Source organism: Ovis canadensis, chromosome 20, assembly GCF_042477335.2.
Source record: "Ovis canadensis isolate MfBH-ARS-UI-01 breed Bighorn chromosome 20, ARS-UI_OviCan_v2, whole genome shotgun sequence".
In the NCBI taxonomy this organism is placed as follows: domain Eukaryota; kingdom Metazoa; phylum Chordata; class Mammalia; order Artiodactyla; family Bovidae; genus Ovis; species Ovis canadensis.
Genome location: NC_091264.1, coordinates 43427021 through 43450404, shown reverse-complemented (window position 1 = coordinate 43450404; position 23384 = coordinate 43427021). Strand labels below are relative to the sequence as shown.

The 23384-nt window shown below is 45.3% G+C and overlaps 2 protein-coding genes across 2 annotated transcripts; one reads left to right on the top strand and one right to left on the bottom strand.

The window, feature by feature from the left end:
* Positions 1-14794: 14794 nt before the first annotated feature.
* On the top strand, positions 14795-17587 carry LOC138425426 (putative olfactory receptor 2I1). Its single transcript, XM_069563303.1, has one exon. It carries the CDS (start codon positions 16226-16228, stop codon positions 17003-17005), a length of 780 nt encoding a protein of 259 aa, XP_069419404.1. The 5' UTR covers positions 14795-16225; the 3' UTR covers positions 17006-17587.
* Positions 17588-18150: 563 nt separating this feature from the next.
* On the bottom strand, positions 18151-22217 carry LOC138425427 (ubiquitin D-like). Its single transcript, XM_069563304.1, has 3 exons — positions 22152-22217; positions 20422-20597; positions 18151-19170 (listed from the first exon to the last, which is right to left on the bottom strand). The coding sequence occupies exons 2-3, from the start codon at positions 20434-20436 to the stop codon at positions 18700-18702; spliced, it is 486 nt and encodes a 161-aa protein (XP_069419405.1). The 5' UTR covers positions 20437-20597; positions 22152-22217; the 3' UTR covers positions 18151-18699.
* Positions 22218-23384: the final 1167 nt, after the last annotated feature.

Sequence of the window (23384 nt, the reverse complement as noted above, 5' to 3'; positions counted from 1 at the left end):
GATTGGTCATAGCTTTTCTTCCAAGGAGCAAGTGTCTTTTAATTTCATGACTGCAGCCACTGTCTGTAGTGATTTGAAGCCCAAGAAAATAGTCTGTCACAGTTTCCATTGTTTCCCCATCTATTTGCCATGAAGTGATGGGACCAGATGCCATGATCTTCGTTTTTTGAATGTTGAGTTTTAAGCCAGCATTTTCACTCTCCTCCTTCACCTTCATCAAAAGGCTCTTTAATTCCTCTTCCCTTTCTGCCATTAGGGTGGTGTCATCTGCATATCTGAAGTGATTGATGTTTCTCCCAGCAATATTGATTCCAGCTTGTGCTTCATGCAGTCCAGCATTTCCCATGATGTGCTCTGCATATAAGTTAAATAAGCAGGGTGACAATATACAGCCTTGACGTACTCCTTTCCCATTTTGAACCAGTCCGTTGTTTTATGTGCAGTTCTAACAGTTGCTTCTTGACCTGCATACAGGTTTCACATGAGGCAGATAAGGTGGTCTAGTGTTCCCATCACTTTAAGAATTTTCCACAGTTTGTTGTGATCCATACAGCCAAAGGCTTTGTCATAGTCAATGAGGCACAGGCAGATTTTTCTGGAATTTTTTTGCTTTTTCTATGATACACTGGATGTTGACAATTTGATCTCTGGTTCCTCTGCCTTTTCTAAATCCAGCTTGTACTTCTGGAAGTTCTTGCCTCACATACTGTTGAAGTCTAACTTGAAGGATTTTGAGCACGACCTTCCTAGGATGTGAAATGAGTACAATTGTGTGGTAATTAGAATATTCTTAGGCATTGCCTTTCTTTGGGATTGGAATGAAAACACCTTTTCCAGTCCAGTGGCCACTACGGAGTTTTCTAAATTTGCTGGCACATTGAGTGCAGCACTTTCATAGCATCATCTTTTAGGATTTGAAATAGCTCAGCTGGAATTCCATCTCCTCCATTAGCTTTATTCATACCGATGCTTCCTAAGGCCCATTTGACCATGCACTCCAGGATGTCTGGCTCTAAGTGAGTGATCACACCATTGTGGTTATCTGGGTCATGAAGATCTTTTTTGTATAGTTCTTCTGTGTATTGTTGCCATCTCTTCTTAAAATCTTCTGCTTATGTTAGGTCCATACCATTTCTGTCCTTTATTGTGCCTAGGAGGAGGGCCGAGAGGAGCTACTCCATGTTCAAGGTCAGGAGGGGCAGTGGGGAGGAGATACCCCTCGTCCAAGGTAAGAAGCAGCAGCTGTACTTTGCTGGAGCAGCCGTGAAGAGATACCCTACGTCCAAGGTAAGAGAAACCCAAGTAAGACGGTAGGTGTTGCAAGAGGGCATCAGAGGGCAGACACACTGAAACCATACTCACAGAAAACTAGCCAATCTGATCACATGGACCACAGCCTTGTCTAACTCAATGAAACTAAGCCATGCCCCGTGGGGCCACTCAAGACGGGCAGGTCATGGTGGAGAGGTCTGACAGAATGTGGTCCACTGGAGAAGGGAATGACAAACCACTTCAGTATTCTTGCCTTGAGAACCCCATGAACAGTATGAAAAGGCAAAATGTTAGGATACTGAAAGAGGAACTCCCCACATCAGTAGGTGCCCAACACACTACTGGAGATCAGTGGAGAAATAACTCCAGAAAGAATGAAGGGATGGAGCCAAAGCAAAAACAATACCCAGTTGTGGATGTGACTGGTGATAAAAGCAAGGTCCAATGCTGTAAAAAGCAAAATTGCATAGGAACCTGGAATGTTAGGTCCATGAATCAAGGCAAATTGGAAGTGGTCAAACGGGAGATGGCAACATTCTAAGAATCAGTGAACTAAGATGGATTGGAATGGGTGAATTTAACTCAGATGACCATTATATCTACTACTGCAGCCAGGAATCCCTTAGAAGAAATGGAGTAGCCATCATGGTCAACAAAAGAGTCTGAAATGCAGTACTTGGATGCAATCTCAAAAACGACAGAATGATCTCTGTTCATTTCCAAGGCAAACAATTCAGTATCACAGTAATCCAAGCCTATGCCTGAAACAGTAACATGAAGAAGCTGAAGTTGAATGGCTCTATGAAGACCTACGAGACGTTTTAGAACTAACACCCAAAAAAGATGTCCTTTTCATTATAGGGGACTGGAATGCAAAAGTAGGAAGTCAAGAAACACCTGGAGTAACAGGCAAATTTGGCCTTGGAATACAGAATGAAGCAGGACAAAGGCTAATACAGTTTTGCCAAGAGAACTACTGGTCATAGCAAACACCCTCCTCCAACAACACAAGAGAATACTGTAAACATGGACATCACCAGATGGTCAACACCGAAATCAGATTGATTATATTCTTTGCAGCCAAAGATGGAGAAGCTCTCTACAGTCAGCAAAAACAAGACCAGGAGCTGACTGTGGCTCACATCATGAACTCCATATTGCCAAATTCAGACTTAAATTGAAGAAAGTAGGGAAAACCACTTGACCATTCAGGTATGACCTAAATCAAATCCCTTATGATTATACAGTGGAAGTGAAAAATAGATTCAAGGGACTAGATCTGATAGATAGAGTGCCTGATGAACTATGGAATGAGGTTCGTGACCTTGCACAAGAGACAGGGATCAAGACCATCACCATGGAAAAGAAATGCAAAAAAGCAAAATGGCTGTCTGAGGAGGCCTTACAAATAGCTATGAAAAGAAGAGGAGTGAAAAGCAAAGGAGAAAAGGAAAGATATAAGCATCTGAATGCAGAGTTCCAGAGAATAGCAAGGAGAGATAAGGAAGCCTTCCTCAGCGATCAATGCAAAGAAATAGAGGAAAACAATAGAATGGGAAAGACTAGAGATCTCTTCAAGAAAATTAGAGATACCAAGGGAATATTTCATGCAAAGATGGGCTTGATAAAGGACAGAAATGGTATGGACTTAACAGAAGCAGAAGATTTTAAGAAGAGGTGGCAAGAATACACAGAAGAACTATACAAAAAAGATCTTCACGACCAAGATAAGCACAATGGTGTGATCACTCACCTAGAGCCAGACATCCTGGAATGTGAAGTCAAGTGGGCCTTAGGAAGCATCACTACGAACAAAGCTAGTGGAGGTGATGGAATTCCAGTTGAGCTATTTCAAATCCTGAAAGACGATGCTGTGAAAGTGCTGCACTCAATATGCCAGCAAGTTTGGAAAACTCAGCAGTGGCCACAGGACTGGAAAAGGTCAGTTTTCATTCCAATCCCAAAGAAAGGGAATGCCAAAGAATGCTCAAACTACTGCATAATTGCACTCATCTCACATGCTAGTAAAGTAATGCTCAAAATTCTCCAAGCCAGGCTTCAGCAATACGTGAACCATGAACTTCCAGATGTTCAAGCTGGTTTTAGAAAAGGCAGAGGAGCCAGAGGTCAAATTGCCAACATCCGCTGGATCATGGAAAAAGCAAGAGAGTTCCAGAAAAACATCTATTTCTGCTTTATTGACTATGCCAAAGCCTTTAACTGTGTGGATCCCAACAAACTGTGGAAAATTCTGAGAGAGATGGGAATACCAGACCACCTGACCTGCCTTTTGAGAAACCTATATGCAGGTCAAGAAGCAACAGTTAGAACTGGACCCAGAACAACAGACTGGTTCCAAATAGGAAAAGAGTACGTCAAGGCTGTATATTGTCACTCTGCTTATTTAACTTATATGCAGAGTACATCATGAGAAATGTTGGGCTGGAAGAAGCACAAGCTGGAATCAAGATTGCCGGGAGAAATATCAATCACCTCAGATATGCAGATGACACCACCCTTATGGCAGAAAGTGAAGAGGAATGAAAAAGCCTCTTGATGAAAGTGAAAGAGGAGAGTGAAAAAGTTGGCTTAAAGCTCAACATTCAGAAAACGAAGATCATGGCATCTGGTCCCATCACTTCATGGGAAATAGATGGGGAAACAGAGGAAACTGTGTCAGACTTTATTTTTGGGGGCTCCAAAATCACTGCAGATGGTGACTGTAGCCATGAAATTAAAAGACGCTTACTCCTTGGAAGAAAAGTTATGACCAACCTAGATAGCATATTCAAAAGCAGAGACATTACTTTGCCAACAAAGGTCCGTCTACTCAAGGCTATGGTTTTTCCAGTGGTCATGTATGGATGTTAGAGTTGGACTGTGAAGAAAGCTGAGTGCTGAAGAATTGATGCTTTTGAACTGTGGTGTTGGAGAAGACTCTTGAGAGTCCCTTGGACTGCAAGGAGATCCAACCAGTCCATTCTGAAGGAGATCAGTCCTGGGTGTTCATTGGAAGGACTGATGCTAAAGCTGAAACTCCAGTACTTTGGCCACCTCGCGTGAAGAGTTGACTCATTGGAAAAGACTCTGATGATGGGAAGGATTAGGGGCAGGAGAAGAAGGGGACGACAGAGGATGAGATGGCTTGATGGCATCACCGACTTGATGGACATGAGTCTGAGTGAACTGCGGGAGTTGGTGATGGACAGGGAGGCCTGGCGTGCTGTGATTCATGGGGTGGCAAAGAGTGGGACACAACTGAGCGACTGAACTGAACTTGCATGCAATGTTCCCTTGGTATCTCTACTTTTTTTGAAGAGAGCTCTAGTCTTTCCCATTCTATTGTTTTCCTCTATTTCTTTGCATCTCTCCTTGCTATTCTTTGGAACTGCTGATATTTTGACCTAAAGTGTATAGTATGCAATGACATAGGGAAAGGCCTCTGCCCAGAACTTGCTAGGCTCCAGGAAAGTTCAGAAAAATTAGAAAGTCAAAATAAAAGTATTTTTAAACCAGTTGCCAAGAATGCACAGAAAACTGGGGCTAGTCAAATAATTCATCTAGAAAGAGAAGGGCTGGCTTCCATCAACCACAAGCTTAAAAATAATTTTTTTCCAGCAAAAAAACAGCTGATTGAAGGGAAAAGTCGGTGCACAGGGAAACATACAGGAATTACCAACCTCCAGGAAGTGCATCCAGTAGAATTTGGTGATAACTTTCAGCTCCATAAAGTCTGATTTTCAGTTAGAGGACTGAGCAAAGAATGGTATTGCTACCCTCACCATATCACCTCTGACACCTCTTCAACCAGAAAACATCAAGTGCTGAGAGGAAACCAGGCCACTAACTTTCCACCACCATCTCCCCTGTGTTTGACTTCTACCCCCTGTTTTGAGTTCTGTGGAAACAAAAAATGTTGCTTGTTTGGCCTTTTTAATTGCTAGTCACACAGACTCCCACCACATCCTGCCCTAATGCAACACTTAGGCAGGAAGCTGCACCAGTGAAGCAGAGTACAATTCTAAAGAAAACAACACAATCCCGTAACACCAAAATTCAGAACTCTGAAAACCGAAGATTTGGGTGAGGGAGGAGGAGCAAGTTCACCATGGGGTGGTACAAATGAGGAAACTTGGGCTGCACGGCTCAGGTCATTTAGGAGGTGAAATTATTTCAGGGGACCTCTTCAAAAGGGGGCCACCTGTTCCTCCCTCTTTATCTTCTACCATGAGACAGACCAGGGGCTCCAACAAGTGAGAGTAAAAACCTTAGAAAATAAGATGATGTAAGTTAGATGAGAAAATTCTACAGACAGATTTAACCTGAGCACATACCACCTGCCCCATACTTTCTGCTCCAGGATCATTCCCTGAGGACCCAGGGATTAGCTTTGTGATGCTCTCTAGGATTTCTTACACTTCTGGGATAGGGGCAGGGAAGAAACTGAAGAGGCAGGAAGGACTGAGGCCTGCTTAGAAACCCTACTTAGTAACAACCAACCCCAGAGATTTGCCTGAAGGCCACTCAGTTCAGTTTAGTTAGTCATGTCTGACTCTTTGCAATCCCATGGACTGCAGCACGCCAGTCTTCCCTGTCCATCACTAACTCCCAGAGCCTACTCAAACTCATGTCCATCAAGTCAGTGATGCCATCCAACCATCTCATCCTCTGTCATTCCATTTTCCTCCCGCCTTCAATCTTTCCCAGCATCAGGGTCTTTTCCAATGAGTCAGTTCTCCACAACAGGTGGCCAAAGTATTGGAGTTTCAGCTTCAGCATCAGGCCTTCCAATGAATATTTAGTACTGATTTCCTTTAGGATGGACTAGTTGGATCTCCTTCAGTCTAAGAGACTCTCAAGGATCTTCTCCAACACAACAGTTCAAAAGCACCAATTCTTCAGCGCTCAGCTTTCTTTATAGTTCAACTCTCACATCCATACATGACTACTGGAAAAACCATAGCTTTGACTAGATGGACCTTTGTTGGCAAAGTAATCTCTGCTTTTTAATATGCTGTCTAGGTTGGTCATAGCTTTTCTTCTAAGGAGCAAGTGTCTTTTAATTTCATGGGCGCAGTCATCATCTGCAGTGATTTTGGAGCCCCCCAAAAAACAAACTCTCTCATTGTTTCCATTGTTTTCTCATCGATCTGCCATGAAGTTGAAGGAGGAAACAGAACAGGCTCTATCTTGAAAACAGGACTCCATCTTGGGCTGGACTGTGGACTTTGAGCTATATACTCAGTATCTATGGAAACAGCATACCAACTGGAAAACCAGGCCCCGGGAAGGGAGAGCCCCAGAGCTCTCTGTAGCCTAAAAGAATACCTTAATTATCTGGGTAACCGAATAGAACCATACATTCTATTATGCTTATTGGGGTATGACCACAGGCCTATTGAGAGTTGTCCAGTGTTAGCTACCTAGCCTTAAGGCATATGAATCATGGGTTAACTTTGCTTGTATCTTTCTTTTTCCTTTGTTCAGACTCAGTTCAGTTCAGTTCAGTTCAGTTCAGTCGCTCAGTCATATCCGACTCTTTGCGACCCCATGAATCATAGCACGCCAGGCCTCCCTGTCTATCACCATCTCCCGGAGTTCACTCACACTCACGTCCATCGAGTGTGTGATGCCATCCAGCCATCTCATCCTGGGTCGTCCCCTTCTCCTCCTGCCCCCAATCTCTCTCAGCATCAGAGTCTTTTCCAATGAGTCAACTCTTCGCATGAGGTGGCCAAAGTACTGGAGCTTCAGCTTTAGCATCATTCCTTCCAGAGAAATCCCAGGGTTGATCTCCTTCAGAATGGACTGGTTGGATCTCCTTGCAGTCCAAGGGACCCTCAAGAGTCTTCTCCAACACCACAGTTCAAACGCATCAATTCTTCGGCGCTCAGCCTTCTTCACAGTCTAACTCTCACATCCATACATGACCACTGGAAAAACCATAGCCTTGACTAGACGGACCTTAGTCGGCAAAGTAATGTCTCTGCTTTTGAATATACTATCTAGGTTGGTCATAACTTTCCTTCCAAGGAGTAAGCGTCTCTTAATTTCATGGCTGCAGTCACCATCTGCAGTGATTTTGGAGCCCCCAGAAATTAAGTCTGACACTGTTTCCCCATCTATTTCCCATGAAGTGATGGGACCAGATGCCATGATCTTCATTTTCTGAATGTGGAGCTTTAAGCCAACTTTTTCGCTCTCCTCTTTCACTTTCATTAATAGGCTTTTTAGTTCCTCTTCCCTTTCTGCCATAAGGGTGGTGTCATCTGCATATCTGAGGTGATTGATATTTCTGCAAGCAATCTGGATTCCAGCTTGTGCTTCTTCCAGTCCAACGTTTCTCATGATGTACTCTACATATAAGTTAAATAAGCAGGGTGAAAATATACAGCCTTGACGCACTCCTTTTCCTATTTGGAACCAGTCTGTCGTTCCATGTCCAGTTCTAACTGTTGCTTCCTGACCTGCATACAGATTTCTCAAGAGGCAGGTTAGGTGGTCTGGTATTCCCATCTCTCTCAGAATTTTCCACAGTTTATTGTTCAGACTAGTTTCAGGGAATTTGGGGAGACGGGTTTGTGCATGTACACTTAGGGTATATAAGGTTTTCACAAAAACTGTTTGGGGTCCTTGGCTAAGAGGAGACTCTGCCTTGGGCCCACCGGTGTAATAAACTGCACTCCACTATCTGCATTGTCCTTCTGAGTGAGTTTGTTTCCCGGAACTCGTGGCTACAACAAAGTGATGGAACCTGATGCCATGATTTTAGTTTTCTGAATGTTGAGTTTTAAGCCAACATTTTCACTCTCTTCTTTCACTTTCCTCAAGAGGCTCTTTAGTTCTTCTTCACTCTGAGAAAAGGCAAAAACCCTGGTTGGTGTTGTTCAGTAGTTCAGACGTGTCTGACTCCTTGCGACCCCATCACTGCAGCACGCCAGGCTTCCTTGTCCTTCCTCATCTCCCAGAGCTTGCTCAAACTCATGTCTGTTGAGTCGGTGCTGCCATCCAACCATCACATCTTATATTATCCCTTCTCCTCCTGCCTTCAATCTTTCCCCAGCATCAGGGTCTTTCCCAGTGTGTCGATTGTTTGCATCAGGTGGCCAAAGGCTTGCTGCTTCTGGACGTAATGAGGTTGGTTTTGGGACTAAAGCTCCTGCCGCCGCCACCTCGAACCCCCGCACCCCGGTCGGTCGCGCAGCCTTAGGGCTTCTCGCGCATATGGACCCTGCGATGCGCGACCATCTGCTGAAGCCCTGGTTGTAGCCATCCCCAGAGGCGGGATGAGGTGCGAGCTCCGTGCCATCCCGCCACTTGTCTTGCCGGGCTTCCCGCCGGTGGGGACCCGCCTGTGCGGAGTGAGGTTTGCGCGGTGGCTGAAACAGTTGGTACAGTTCGCGCACTTATGGGGCCTCTTGCACCATGGATGCGCCGGTGCCGGGGCTTAGCCAAGGTGGAAACACTTGTCGAAACTCACTGCCGCGGTAGGGCTGCTGGCCCCTGTGGATTCGCTGGTGCGCGAGCATGATGAGACGCGGCCACAGCTGCGGGTGTACTGCGGCCAGGGCAGCTCAGCGGCGTGCGTGCACTGCTGGTGTCCCGTGTCCTCAGCAACTCTAGAGATTTGAGGCCAAAGCGCTCCGTGGACGGCGCGCGGCAGAAAAGAGCCTCCCCGTGGTGCCTGCAGCAGTGGCACGTTGGATCTGAGCTCCAGCTCAGGCTCTGATTGAGCTGTGGACCCTGGAAAAGCTTCTCTCCCCTGGGGCTGCGCTCTTGGCAGTTCCGTTTGAAAGGGTGGCTGACGCCCTTCCCCCGCCGCGGGCACTGGTAAGGCTTGCGCGGGTCTGGAGCAGAAAAGGGTCATCAAGGAGAGTCGATGGCAGTGCAAAGGGTCAGTTCCTTGCCCTCGAGGGCACCAGTAGAAAACCTTGTCAGAAGGCTCCTCAGAGACCTCATCCCCACTGGGCAGGGCTGGGGGAAGAGTCCCTGCCTCACAGATCTCCTGGGCCGGGAAGGGATTTCATGATGTCCCCTGTAGGGGAAAGTAGAAGCCAGGGTTCGAGATGGGTGGAAATGAAATGCAGGGCAAATTGGCAGATTCGTGTACTGAGGCTAATATTGACCCGTGGAGCAAATCACTCAGGATCTCTAAGCCTTCCTCCTCGTTGTAAAATGAGGGAAATAAGACATACTTAACAGGTCTGTATGATTATAAAGCTGTTTTATAAATATGTGCTGAATGAAGCACTTGGAAAGGGGAAGGTGTACAGGGTTACTTCAGACTCCATGGTCTGGATCCTCGCAAGAAACTCAGACCTTTCAAAAAGGAAGCAAATAAAAGGTTGTTTCTACTTGGTCTTAGTAGATTTAATTTCCTGATTCTACTTACCTTATCATTATTTAGGGGTTAGGAAGGTTAAGGTGGAGGGGAACTTTTAAAATATCTGAGTGAGACAAGCACTCAGCAAATACTCTGACCACCACCATTAACAAAAACTATAGATTTATCAAAAATGATAATGGGAGGGCTCTAGAAATTGACCAAATGCATCTGTCAACTTAAAAAATATTCACAACCTAAAACTTGAGCTTTGTTTTACTCAGTGGGTATTTTTAGGACTTCAAGCCCAGGAGAGAGCATCTCAAGTGACCCTGAGTCCAGCATCAGAAGTCCAAACATAACTCCAGCATCAAGGAGTCAATAGGGCATCTGAGCAGAAAAATGGGCTTATCTGGTCTAATCCCATCATTTGGAAGATGAGAAAACAAAGGCATACAGACACTTAAACGCGTCCATGGTCACAAAGCTACCTAGTGCAGAACCAGAATCCTAGGTCTCCTTTGGCCCAACCAAGTTCTCTGGCCATTGTGAGCTTGCCTCTGCATACATGCTGAATGAACAAATGAATAAATCCCTCCCACTTGGTTTCATCATAAGACAAGTCACAGCTTTGGGTTCAGAGAAAATTGAAATAGTCAGGCTTGTGAGATGGAGTAAAAGGAAAGAGATGGCTGAGTACTAGCCCAAAGAGCAAAAAGGAAAAGGAACGCAGAGTCGCCACAAAAGTAGGAAAGAGGAAGAAGTAGAAGAAAAGACAAGGGGGAAGTCAAGAGGCCACATTCTCCCCTGAACCCCTGTTGCAAAGTGCATGGACGTCACTGTTATTCTGTGGAGGATGAAGATGGGGAAAGTTAAACTGGGGAGGCCATTAGAGATCCCATTCTTGAGGGTATCACCCCCTACTCCATTCTGCCTCCCTGAACCTGACACCTAGGAGCTATCACCCCTATTCACATCCTGCTCTATTCTCGGATCCTGCCCTTGCCCACAACAACCTCTGGCCCTCCTCTTCACCTCCCACTTCGCTTTCCCTCACGCTTCCTCTTCCCCGCCTCTCTCCCCAGACTTTCCCATAACATTCCCATCCCCAGAGGACCCACCCTCTAAAGTGTGCCCCACCCCTAGGCGTCAGTTCCAGAAGTGGCCTCCTCCCCTCACTCTGCAGAACTGAAGTGGGAGGTGACAAGGATGGGAAAAGGAGGGGTGCAGGCAGGGTGACCCGCTGGTGGAGAAAGAGAAGGACCACCACAAAAGCCCAGAGGAAAACTCACTAGCTCAAAGGGAAATTGGTGTCTGGGCTCCCTGGGCCAGCCTCTTTTAGGAGCCAAGGAGCAGCGCGCTCACCCATGGATCTCACCTTCCCAGCCTGCACTCCCGGATCCCCCTGCTTCACCTCCTCCCCAGGCTCTCTGGGATTCACAGATCAGGGTCCCAGGGAGGGACTGGAGAGCCTGGCAGGAGAGGATCTCCCTTGGGGGCCAGGAAAGAGATGTAGGAAGCAGCAGTGGATGAGGAATAGAGACAAAGGCTTCAGCTCAGTCCAGAAAACATGAGTGGGTGCTCACTCTGTTTGCTGGCAGCCTCTCTGTCTCTCTAGGGTATGTGCTGTCACTGTCTCTCTAGGGTATGTGCTGTCTCTGTCTCTCTAGGGTATGTGCTGTCACTGTCTCTCTAGGGTATGTGCTGTCACTGTCTCTCTAGGGTATGTGCTGTCACTGTAAGGGTCAACTAGGGAAGAGGCGAGGAAAGTGCCTCAGGTGCCACGGGGCTGAGAAACAGGAGCACTGGGTCCTCCAGAGATGCTGGACCAGGGATTGAACCCAAGTCCCCTGAATTGGCAGGCAGATTCTGACCCACTGGACCACCAGGGAAGCCCTATAATGAAATGAAAAGCAGAAAGTGAAAAAAGATTCTTTGTTTTTGCAAATTCTAAAGGCTGTGGGAAATGAGAAGAGGCTTGGAAAGACTTCCTGGAGGAGGTGATGCTTGTTTTGAAGCTAGAGGGGTGGGGAGGAATGAGGTTGGTGCAAGAGGACAAGGAGGGCATTCTTTCAAGTGAAGATACAGAGGTGGGGATGCACAAAGAGTCACCCAACCCCACCAAGGCAGCAAGTTTATGTGAGAAAAAGCAGAACACATGTCGGGCCTGGAAGCTTGAGGCTGGATTCTCAGAAGCCTTGAATGCCAGACCTCAGACTACTCGCTGTATCTGGGGAGAGGCGGCACTGGAGAAAGTCACATACTTCTCCAACCTTCCAACATTCTTATTGAGGCAGGAATCATTTAAGTTAATTTCAAGATCAATACAAGGACTCTAAAAGATCCTGAGAGACATGGAAAGAAGATCAAAGGGACCATGGTGAAGGTTTCTGGGTTCAAGAGTCTTCACTAGGCCCCCAAAAGAGGCAGCTCACAGAATGGGAGGAAATATTATCTGATAAGGGGTTAATATTCCAAACAAAAACATATACAACTCACTAGCAAAATAAATTCAATTAAATAACTGTCAAAGGACTTGAACAGATATTTTTCAGGAAGAAAAAATCTAATTAAAATGTGGACAAAGGATCTAAATAGAGTGTTTTTTTCAAAGTCATAAAAAAGAGCTACCAGGAACATGAAAAGGTGCTTGACGTCACTAGCCATCAGGGAAATGCAACTCAGAACTACAATGAGAGGGGATTGGACTTCCCTGGTGGTCCAGTGGTTAAGAATCTGCCTTTCAATGCAGGAAACACAGGTTCAATCCCTGGCCTGGGAACTAAGATCCCACATGCCTCAGAGAAACTAACCTTGAGTGCCACAAATAGAGACCCAGCACATCACAACTAAGACCCATCACAGAACTCCCCCCCCCAAAAAAGCACAGTGAGATATCACCTTACACTTATTACAACAGCTATCCTCAAAAAGACAAGAGAGATAACAAGTGTTGGTGAGGATGTGGGGAAGAGAACCCTGGTGTGCTGTGGGTGGGGATGTAAAGTGGAACATACAGACGTGTGTGTTTCAAAGGAAAGCAAAGTGGGTGAGGTGGGAAATAACAGCATTGAGGAGTGTCGGGGGTAAAGCTGATGAAGTGAGAGCCGAAGCTGCGTTCAAAACTGAGGATGACCTCATCGAATCTATAACATCTCCCACAGGTCAGGGTTGCTACCTACGTTTTACAGATGGTGACACCAAGAATCACTGAGGTTGAACAGCTGGCTGAAGGTCACCCAACAGAGAATGAAATCCTAAACCAGTTAAAAATTAAGAGTAGCAACAATGTGAGGAGTCATGCTGCCTCTGGCTTCCACACACTGCCAGGGACACTCGACCCAAAGGGACCGTTCCCTCTAGTATTTTCCCTTGCTTACCCTGGGAGAGCTCTCTCTCTGGACACCTCCATACAAAGGACTAATTATGGGAGAGGGTCATAGAGTCCCCAGAGCTCCACCCTCTCTCTAAATAACAGGAATTGGTTAATTCCCCGACTCCTTCCTCATTCTCTACAACTGCTCTGCCCTTAAGAATCAGGAAGGACATTTTTTTTCTATTTTTTAAAAACTATTTTTATGCTTTTTGTTTGTTTGTTTTAAATACATAAAGAGTCAAATCTAATAAAATGGAATATGAACTTTTTCTATTTTTAAAAAAACATTTTTATGCTTTGTTTTAATTTAAACACATAAATTGGGATGCAGACTTTTTTCTATTTTTTAAAAAAACATTTTTATGCTTCTTTTTTTTGTTTTGAACACGTAGGAATCAAATCTAATAAAATGAGATGTGGGCTTTTTTTCATTCTTTAAAAAGCATTTTTAAGGAAAGACATCTTTGCTGCCACCACCAATACTGATTCGCCATCACCACAAGGGTCAGGTCTTCGCCTTGTCTACACCTCATTACAGGGTTCTCTGGGAACCCGCATCACCACCTCTACCTGGATCTCAGTGTATCCCAGGACTTAGGGGGCTTCTTGCCCCAGGACATTCTATTCATTCCTCTGCTGACCAGCAAGAAGCACCCACCCTGAGTCTTCTTCCCTAAGGTAACTGCTGTGATCTCAGGTACCCATTCCAGAGATAACAGTCATATGACTTGGCCTTTCTTTCATCCCTCCAAAGGCCACTTCAAACCCAGAGAATCCAGAGCAGGAGCAAGAGACCAGCCTCTCATCTGTTAGCTGAAAGCCTAAACATCAGTGCCAAAGAATAAGACATGAAGGTAGGCTTATTACCACATCTCACTTTTTAAAAATGGTCTTATGAATGAGGGGTGCATTCTAGAACACCAAATGATGTGTGAGGACACCTTAGAATATTTTTTACAACATATTTGTGTTCTGGATGCTTGAGGGGGATTATGGGGTGTTTGTGTGTATGTAATAAACATGTCTGAACTACTCGTTTGGGAATGTGTGTGTACCTGCAGTAAAGATGTCTGTGCAATTTTACCACTGTGTGCCTGTTTTCAGAGTTCGGTGGGTTTGCAGAAGAGTGTCTTAAGGCTTGCCTGGCTGAACTGTTGTGTATCTATGTAGCCACAGAATTACAAAATTTGACTTTTTATAACTCAACGTCCCTAACACCATTGAACCATAAGCCTAAATGTCAGCTTTCATACTTTTTTCATCTTTGATATGACTATAATATTATCCAGAAATAAAAGTAAATCTTTGTAAGGAATTTTATCCATCACAGTCCTTAGTAGATTAGAGCCTGGTTCATTTAAAAAAGCAAGCATCCCTAAATTAATCATATTTGGGTTGAAATCCTGAGAGGCATTTACAAACTATGGGACTTTGAGCAAGTTATTTAACCTCAATTGCCCTCCTCTCTTATTATATAAAATAAGAATATCACCTAACTTTTCACATAAGGTCAGAGTGAATATATGAAAAGGGATATAAATTCACACACCAGTTTTGTCCTTACCTAGTGTAGGAACCCTCTAGAAGTCTATTTCCTGATATGAAATAGAGTTTAATAGTTAACATTTATTCACCATCTACGACATTGTCAGAAACTGATGTAAGAGCTTGACGTGTTTGACCTACTTGACCAATTCTGCCTTCACGTGAGGAAACTGAAGCACAGAGAGGTTAAAAAGCATTGGCCAAGGTTGCTCGGGTAAGAAATGAGAGAAGCAAGAATGGAACAGGGGCAGTCTGACCCCAAATCCTTGTGGTTTTTATTTATTTTATTTATTTATTTATTTATTTATCAATGTTTGGCTGTGCCGGGTCTCGGTTGCAGCATAAAGTATCTTCATTGTGGCATGCAGGTCTCTTGTTGTGTCGTATGAACTGTTAGTTCTGGCATGTGGGATATGGTTCCCTGACAAGAGATTGAACAAAGGATCTCTGCATTGAGAGTGCCAAGTCTTAGCCCCTGGACCACCAGGGAAGTCCCCCAAACCCTTATTGTTAATCAAAACATTAATACTTGTTCTGCTTAATGAAGATAAATGAGAGAACCATACAAATACAATGTTGTATTAGTGGGAAGAAGTTTCTTTTCAATAAAAATTACAGGATTATAATTTAAGAACAGTGAATATGATTTTTAAAATAAGTTGCCCTGATAATGATACCTGTCAGGGACCATGCAGTAGGAAGATTTCTATGTGACTTTTATCCATCACATCAAACATGATGATTTCTGTACTGTTAGAAATTTGATTCAGCATTACCTCAAGGGTTAAGACTTTTGCATCCACTTTTACTTTGCTTGAAAAATAGTTATTAAAGTGAAAAAGATATTTATTAAAATAAGAGCCAGGAAGGTAGTACAGGAACTTCAGAGGTCATTTAGTTCATACTCAATGGTTCACACGTGAAAAACATTGAGGTGGGAGGAAAAGAAGTGACGTCCCCATATCACATCATTAGCCAAAGGGAGTTCTACTAGGTGAAACCCAGGTCTCCTGCCTACTGGTCTTTCTCTACCCAGATGACTCTGGATTTAAAGGCTGGTATATATGTGTCCATCTGTGTTCTTCACGCTCATCACAGTAGCTGGTAAGCAGGAGTGGCATGGACATTGGACACAGCCTAGAAGAGAGATTCACCACAAATTAAAATTTCTCCTTCTGGCAGGAAAGCCACTGAAAAAACACTGATTTTGGAAATCAAACAGTCCTGAGTACAGGACCACTCACTTATCTATGACCTTGGGATGCTTTACCTTACTGAGCCCAAGTCTCTTCATCTCTAAGCGGGAGATTCTATTATTTTCTCATAGAATTTTCTGGTAAATATATAACTAGAGTATACTAATATATGGCTGCCTTCCTAAACTAAGGGTTCAGATCTGTAAATGAGCTCCAGTGGACACCTAAGCATGTGTGTGCTGCCATCTGTTCCCCCTCCCCCCTCCCATGGTCCGGGTTTTCCTTTGCTTGTAAGGGACACATGGCCCTGTGTGTCGTCCTTCCAAACCTGCGAGTTTCCCTCTTTAGGGCAACCACAGCACAGAGGAGCGCTTCCTCCTGCTGGGCTTCTCCGACTGGCCCTCACTGCAGCCTGTCCTCTTCGTCCTCGTCCTCCTCTGCTACCTCCTGACTCTGACGGGCAACTCGGCGCTGGTGCTGCTGGCGGTGCGCGAGCCGCGACTACACACGCCCATGTACTACTTCCTCTGCCACCTGGCCCTGGTGGATGCGGGCTTCACCACGAGCGTGGTGCCACCCCTGCTGGCCAACCTGCGCGGCCGGGAGTGGAGGCTGGAGCGCGGCGGCTGCCTGGCGCAGCTGTGCGCATCGCTGGCGCTGGGCTCGGCCGAGTGCGTCCTCCTGGCGGTGATGGCTCTGGACCGCGCAGCCGCCGTGTGTCGTCCGCTGCGCTACGCCGGCCTCGCCTCCCCGCGCCTCTGCCACGCTCTGGCCGGCGCCGCCTGGCTCGGTGGCCTCACCAACTCTGCCGCGCAAACCGCGCTCCTGGCCGCGCGGCCGCTGTGCGCGCCCGGTCGGGTAGACCACTTCATCTGCGAGCTGCCCGCGCTGCTCCAGCTGGCCTGCCACGGCGGCGGCCAGGACTCCACCGAGCGCCAGATGTTTGCTGCCCGCGTGTTCATCCTGCTGGTGCCGTCCGCCGTCATCCTGGCCTCTTATGGCGGCGTGGCCCGTGCTATATGGGCCATGAGGACCAGAGGCAGCCGCAGGAAAGCGATGAGCACCTGTGGGTCTCACCTGACAGCCGTCTGCCTGTTCTATGGCTCAGCCATCTACACCTACCTGCAGCCCACACACAGCTACAACCAACGGCGGGGCAAGTTCATTTCTCTTTTCTACACGGTAGTCACACCCGCCCTCAACCCACTCATCTACACCCTCAGGAATAAGGAAGTGAAGCGGGCAGCGAGGAGGCTCCTGGGGGGTGTGGGGAGAGGGCAAGATGCTCAGTGAGTCAATCGGGGAGGGAAGGAGAGTGTTACCCCAGGGCCCAAGGATGGGAATGCCCAGTGGAAAGGGTTTAGCCTTCAGGCTGTTCATTTCTCTACAAGAATCCATCAGATTTGTCCTTAAGAAGCCCATGGTTAATGGGGAGGTCCCTTCCTCCCATCAGGAAAGGTTCTTGTGCTGTAGGGAAAACCCCCCATGTCCTTTAACTCTGCAGGTTTAGTAAGGGGAAAATGGCCCTTGGGCTTTCTCCTAAGCTGATGAAAATAAGAAAGTGAGATTTGGGGAGGACCTTTCCCATCTTCAGGCTTACCATATCCCCAAGTCAAGAGTGCGTGTGCTGGCAAGAGATGTATGAAGATCCCAGTCTAGTGGAAGAGGCCATGGAAGACCCCATGGTGTCTGTCATGAGACATATCCCTAAGTGACAATCAAATCATAGACTCAGCCCTGCGGGAGATTCCATCCAAACAAAGAAGACATGGTCTCTCATTGCAGGGAATCAGTGCAAACAAATGCCCTCCTACCCAGTTAAATAGTGCCCACCTCAGAGAACTTCACCCATAATTATAGTGAGCAACACCTTGTAAGTGCAGTCTGTGCTAAGTGGTGTTAAGTTCAGAAAGGCTTCTGCAGGAAGTGGTTCTTGAGACAGTTATAAACAAGAGAAGAGACTAGTGCGGAAGACGATGGACATGTTTCAGGCTCCAAGAAAAACATATAGGTGATTGGGAAGGAGACCTAAGGTGGTGAGACAGGAGTAAGGAAGGGAGAGAGATGGAGGAAGCAGAGAGAGGAACACTCCACTAGCCAGACTGTAGGCAGTGTTGGGATCAACCCAGAAACCAATCCTCAGCCCCCGCCCAACCCAGAGAAGATCTGCTAGAGCCTAAGGCAGTCAGGACAGAGACTGCTCCACAATCACTCAATTTTCTGAAAATCTGTTCCCACCTAAAGTACATCTACTCCCAAGGAGCCCCCGCTAGAGGCATACTCTAGATACCCACTGTGAATATCTTGCCATGACCACCATCATCCCCAGAAATAAGAATGGTTTAATAAGAGTGTGAGAAACAGAGTAGGAAGGGGCATGCTGCCAAGTTTCACTTTATAACAAATAGCTTTAAATAAGACGAGGGGGAGTCGTTTGATTGGATTTCTAAATTATTTATTAATAAGATTGGAATCATCACACTAAATAGTTCACGTCACAATAAAGCATTTGGCTATTCTCTATAAGTAGAAAGTAAGTGTAGCTCAACAATTTTTGAGTGATATGATAGAAGAAGCACTGTGCTAAAAATAGATGCAAACAGTAATTAGAAGAGCATGGATCACAACCTAAAACGTACTCTTGTTGGTTGGGAAAGGAAATAGGAGTTTTCCTATGAGTCAGAGCCAATTCAGGATTAAACTGCAAGCTGGCTTTGAAGTTACCTCTAATAGGTTTTCAAATTCCAATATATTCTAACATATCCACATATAATGTATTATATGCAATTTTGCAATTATTCAATCATGTGAGAATGAAAGAATCAATGAATTAGAAATGTTCTACAACATTCTTCACCAGCCCAACCTAAATCTTCTATTTATCTTTCACATTAATTTTGGGAGATTTTCAGAGGGTGTGGTTAGTGAGTAAGAAGTAAACAGAAATGAGCTCTTTCTTTTCTGCTATCACTCCATCTGCAGGATGGTCACCCACCAATGCAGGGGTATGTCATGAAGAGTGAATGGCCCTTTTGGATGCCATAATCTCCCATGATCTTCCCATCTTCCAGTTTCTTTCCGTTGCAGTTCACAATCTGCTCCTTAGGGGGTATAGCAGTCTTCATCTTGATCATCTCCTTCACCTGGGTCACTGGGGTGGACCTTCGCACCTGGAGCTCGTGCCTCTGCCCCTCATCACCAGGCTCCACCAAAACCAAGGGCAGCACCTCATCACTGGGCCTCACCACCTTCAGGGTGAGGTGGATGGTTGTCTCCTTGTCGATGCCATACGATGACAGAGTTCTCTGCGGCTTTAGGGTCTTCGGGCCCAGCTGGAGGACCTGGTACTGCACGGGAACCTTGGTCTTAGACCGGACATGTTCACTGATCTTATTTACTCTGTCTCCCGGATGGGCAGTGAAGGTCATTGGTCTCCATGCCTCAGAATGGACAGTCACCTGGATAAAAAAAGGCCAAGAGACAGTTGCCTAGAATGCCTGCCCTCTTCTACACCCTTTGTGCCCCCTCCTTCATTGCTCCCACCCTTCACTGCCAGTCTGGTGCTCCAGATCCTTTACAACAAGCTGTGCCCCTCCTTGTTTGAAACTTGTTTTTGAAATTTCCAGGTCATAATGCAAGAAAACCAGTCTTATCCCTTTGTCCTCTAATCCATTGCAAAATGTTATTGATAAGCTCCTGTCTTATTTACCTGTCTCCTCTCCAGATAAATGTGGTCAAATGTCAAAAACTAAATACACTAGAAAGCATTCAGAGATGTACACCAGATTTGAAAAACAGCTCTCAAACAGAATTCCCAAGACTTGACAGCCTAATGGAATACTCACATGGCTGTCCTCCATGACCATGACTTCTTTAGAAGGAAATTCTGTTTGCAACACATCTTTTCTGTACTGTTAGTTTCTTTCTTAATGCTTTAAATAATAACTCACACATTGTAGTGAAGCTATGTTCAATATCACTTGTTCATCTATTTCCTGTGTTCTTATATCCACCTGTTGTAGAATATGATCCCTCCTTTAAGTGGACCAGGATCCTGCTCACAGAAAGTAGGGACTACATCTGAGTCTTATTTCAATAATATGAACACAGGGAATCTCACTCCTGTGCTATCACCTGAAAGTCTTGGAGAACCTCTTTCAGGCTTCATTCAAAATACCTTCCCAAACTAGATGCCACAGACATTTCTTCACTGAACTCTCACGCTTCTAAGCTAAGCATTAGCCTCATTCCAAGTTCTTTTTGTAGAGCATATAGTCTTACGCAGGCGTTAACAACAGAATAAATGAATTCTGCAGACCTCTCTTTTGGTAAAAGAAGAAAGCTTAAGAGCCCTGGAGGCCTAAACAGGATAAGAGAGAAAAAGATCAAGACAATATTCCCATAGTTTCAAGTCTTGCCAGCCCTGCTGAGCACAAAGCCCACTCCCACTTCCTACCATGTACCCCTAAGTGTGACCAGTGCAAGGTCTCAATGCAAGAGAACTCAGGAGCCAAGCGACCTGGTTCTCTTCATGGAAACTTTCTTCACATTCAGTAAGTAACAATGCCTATCTCCTCCCCTTCCAGATGCCTTTCCAGCAAACTCCCCTCCTCCTTTACCTCCCAGCACTGTCCCTCATCCATTTCCAATTCTCTCCCATGTCTCAGAGGTCCTCTCCCTTTCCCCACCCTCATATCAAATCAACTCACATCGACAGAGGCCATGTCTGCAATCAGAGGAGCAGAATCAGGAGACAGAGCGAAGGACCTCGCCTCCAGTTTATACAAGCAGCTAAACTGGAAATCCCCTGCCTGGGTGCTGTGGTTTTCAAGTTTTTCCTCTCCCTTTGTTGTCAGACCGCCTCAAGTTACTTTCACTTTTGCTACTGGAGAGTCAGGAAGCAAAAATACCTTATGATTAGGCACTTGGCCCCACAGTCAACCCATTTGTCCTCCCTGTTTGAAACATGGCATGGTCTTTCTCTGTTGAGAATTTTCCCCTGATTTACAACCCACTATTCTCAATCCTGACTTGTGACTTCCTAGCCTGCATCTCTGACCTTCACTAGCTTGAAGACCTTTAACACTTGTGGTCCTCACTTTAGCTTTTAAGACCCCCGCCCCGACACCACTGCTGCCATTAGTCAGAGAACTTCCTGAAAACAGAGGTGCCCCGGAGAGGACAGTGAGAGTTGCCATGGGTGATGTGACCAGGAGCAGCCTGTTAACCCTAGCCTAGCAGAATGAAGCTAGGCTGTGAAGCTGACCTGGAGAAAACACATAAATAACCCTGGACTGAGAAGACCCATGAGTTCCAGTCCCAGGGCTGACACTCAATTAACCTCGGCAAGTCTGTTCACCTCCCTGGATGTTGGCTTTTTGGTCTATACAATGAGATGATTGGAGAGAATTCCTAAGTGTCTTCCAGACTCAGAAATTTTGTTTATAAATGTCCTTTACAAAGAACTTTAGATTCCTGGGTCTTGAGTTTTCTAACATTCTTCTCATGCTGTCTGAGAACCTGGAAACCAAATCCACTACTTGAGAACAACCTGAAGCCAGCAATCAAACACTGACTCCCACCTTCCACATGCAAAACCACATAGCCTTGTCGCACCACAGTGCCTCTGTTTTCTCACCTTTACCCCTGGACCCTCACTAGTGTGACCTCAGAAATACCTGAGGAGCTGTTGACCCCCTGGATCTTCACATTTGGACTGGGGACAAAAAGAGAGGGGACTTTCTTGGTGGTCCAGTGACCAGGATTCCAAGCTCCCAATCCAGGGGACCTGGCTTCAACCTGGTCAGGGAAATGTATCCCACATGCCTCCACTAAGAATTCCCATGCCATCCCGCCTGCTGCAGCTATGACCTGGCACAGCCAAGTAAATGAATAATTTTTTTAAAAAAGAGAGGGAGAACATAAACTGTGCATGCTCAGAGGATTTTCTTGATCACTCTTATCTCCTAACATTTCAAGTTAATCCCTGCTCTCTCTGAAAGTCTCAGGACATCACCATAAAACCCATTTTTAAAAAAAATAAAACATGTATTTAAAGTGTTCCAAATAATTTCAAGTCTGTTTAAAAAAAAAAGCCAAGTTAATTTCTTTACTGTGTTTTCAGTGAACATTTACTGTCCCTTCATTCACTGACAAATTTCACATGACCCCATTTTATTTCAGGAGTTTCCAGCCTAGAGAACTTGGCTTTGCAGAAGTGTCTACACAAGTAATGGGATCCAGGACCTCATTCCAATATTTCAACAAGCTTAACATAAATCATGTTCTTTTAACTGAAGCTCTTAATAGATAGTTAATAAAGTTGGTAAAACTAATTATTATTTAAATATACTTTGTGTGGTAGACAAACTTTTTTATAAACAGAATGAATATGAAGAGGGAAGAATGCAGCTTGATGGAATAGACTGAAAGCCCTGACCTGCTCTTCTCCCTTCAGATATTTCTGCAGGTTCCAAGAGTCTCTCTGTTTAGAAAACATGATTGTGATGTTTGGCTTACCCCACAGTAGAAAAGGGCTACCCTACACCCGCTGTCCAATAAGATTTGGGAACTCTGAAACATCGTCAGTGGCCAGGCAAAAAACGTCAGATCAAGTTGAAAGTGATAGAAAAAGTGAAACTCCTCTAGCAGGACAAGGATGGGTGTTGGGTCTGGAGAGAGAAAGAAAAAGCTGTACAAAGCAGACTTGAGGAAACAGCTTTCAGTTTTCACATTTTATTTGCACTCCTCAATTTCTTAGGTTTCCACATCATTATTGGAAAGAGAAGTGGAGAATAGATGGTTAAAGCTGCTTTAAATTAAATCATTCTTTTTTAATACCCTTTCTGCTTTACCTTTCTGGCCTGGGAATGTACATATTGGGACCTATACCACCTTGGTGCCAAGTTTTACATTCTCAGTGGGAGGAGGATCCCAGGAATATTTCCGAGGGGTGATAGTTGTCTGCTGACACCCTTCACATCTATATCCACAGCCCCACCCTGAGCTGCAGATCTGTAGATCTAGCCACTTCTTTCCACGCGTGGGGTCCTGAATTCCCTGTGTAATTTTGAACATCCCAGGCTCTCTGCCACCAGATCATTGAACATGGCTTTCCCTTTAACTCCACCCCCAACACCATGGATTTATAAGAATATACAACAGAAGCAGCGTCTCCTCCAGGAAGACCTCCCTGACTCTCTTCCATCCTATGCTGGGTTACATGCCCATTTTCTGTCCTTCTATACTCCTTCAGCAAACTTCCCAGAGCATGTTTCTCTAGAAATAATGTCATTGGTGTACTTGTCCTTCACCCTCAGTAAACAATGAGATTCTTGAGGGTCATGGCTAAGTCTTAACTTGTATCTTCAACACTTCTCAGGCTGTCTGACACTCCATTCTTACTAAATATTTGCCAAATGTATGAGTAAATCAATAAATGAATAAGTAAGTGAATATTAATAGGAAAATAACACTTCAGTTAAGTAGAGTTCAGTCGCTCAATCGTGTCCAATTCTTTGTGACCCCATGAATCGCAGCACACCAGGCCTCCCTGTCCATCACCAACTCCCAGAGTTCACTTAGACTCACGTCCATCGAGTTGGTGATGCCAACCAGCCATCTCATCCTCTGTCGTCCCCTTGTCCTCCTGCCCTTAATCCCTCCCAGCATC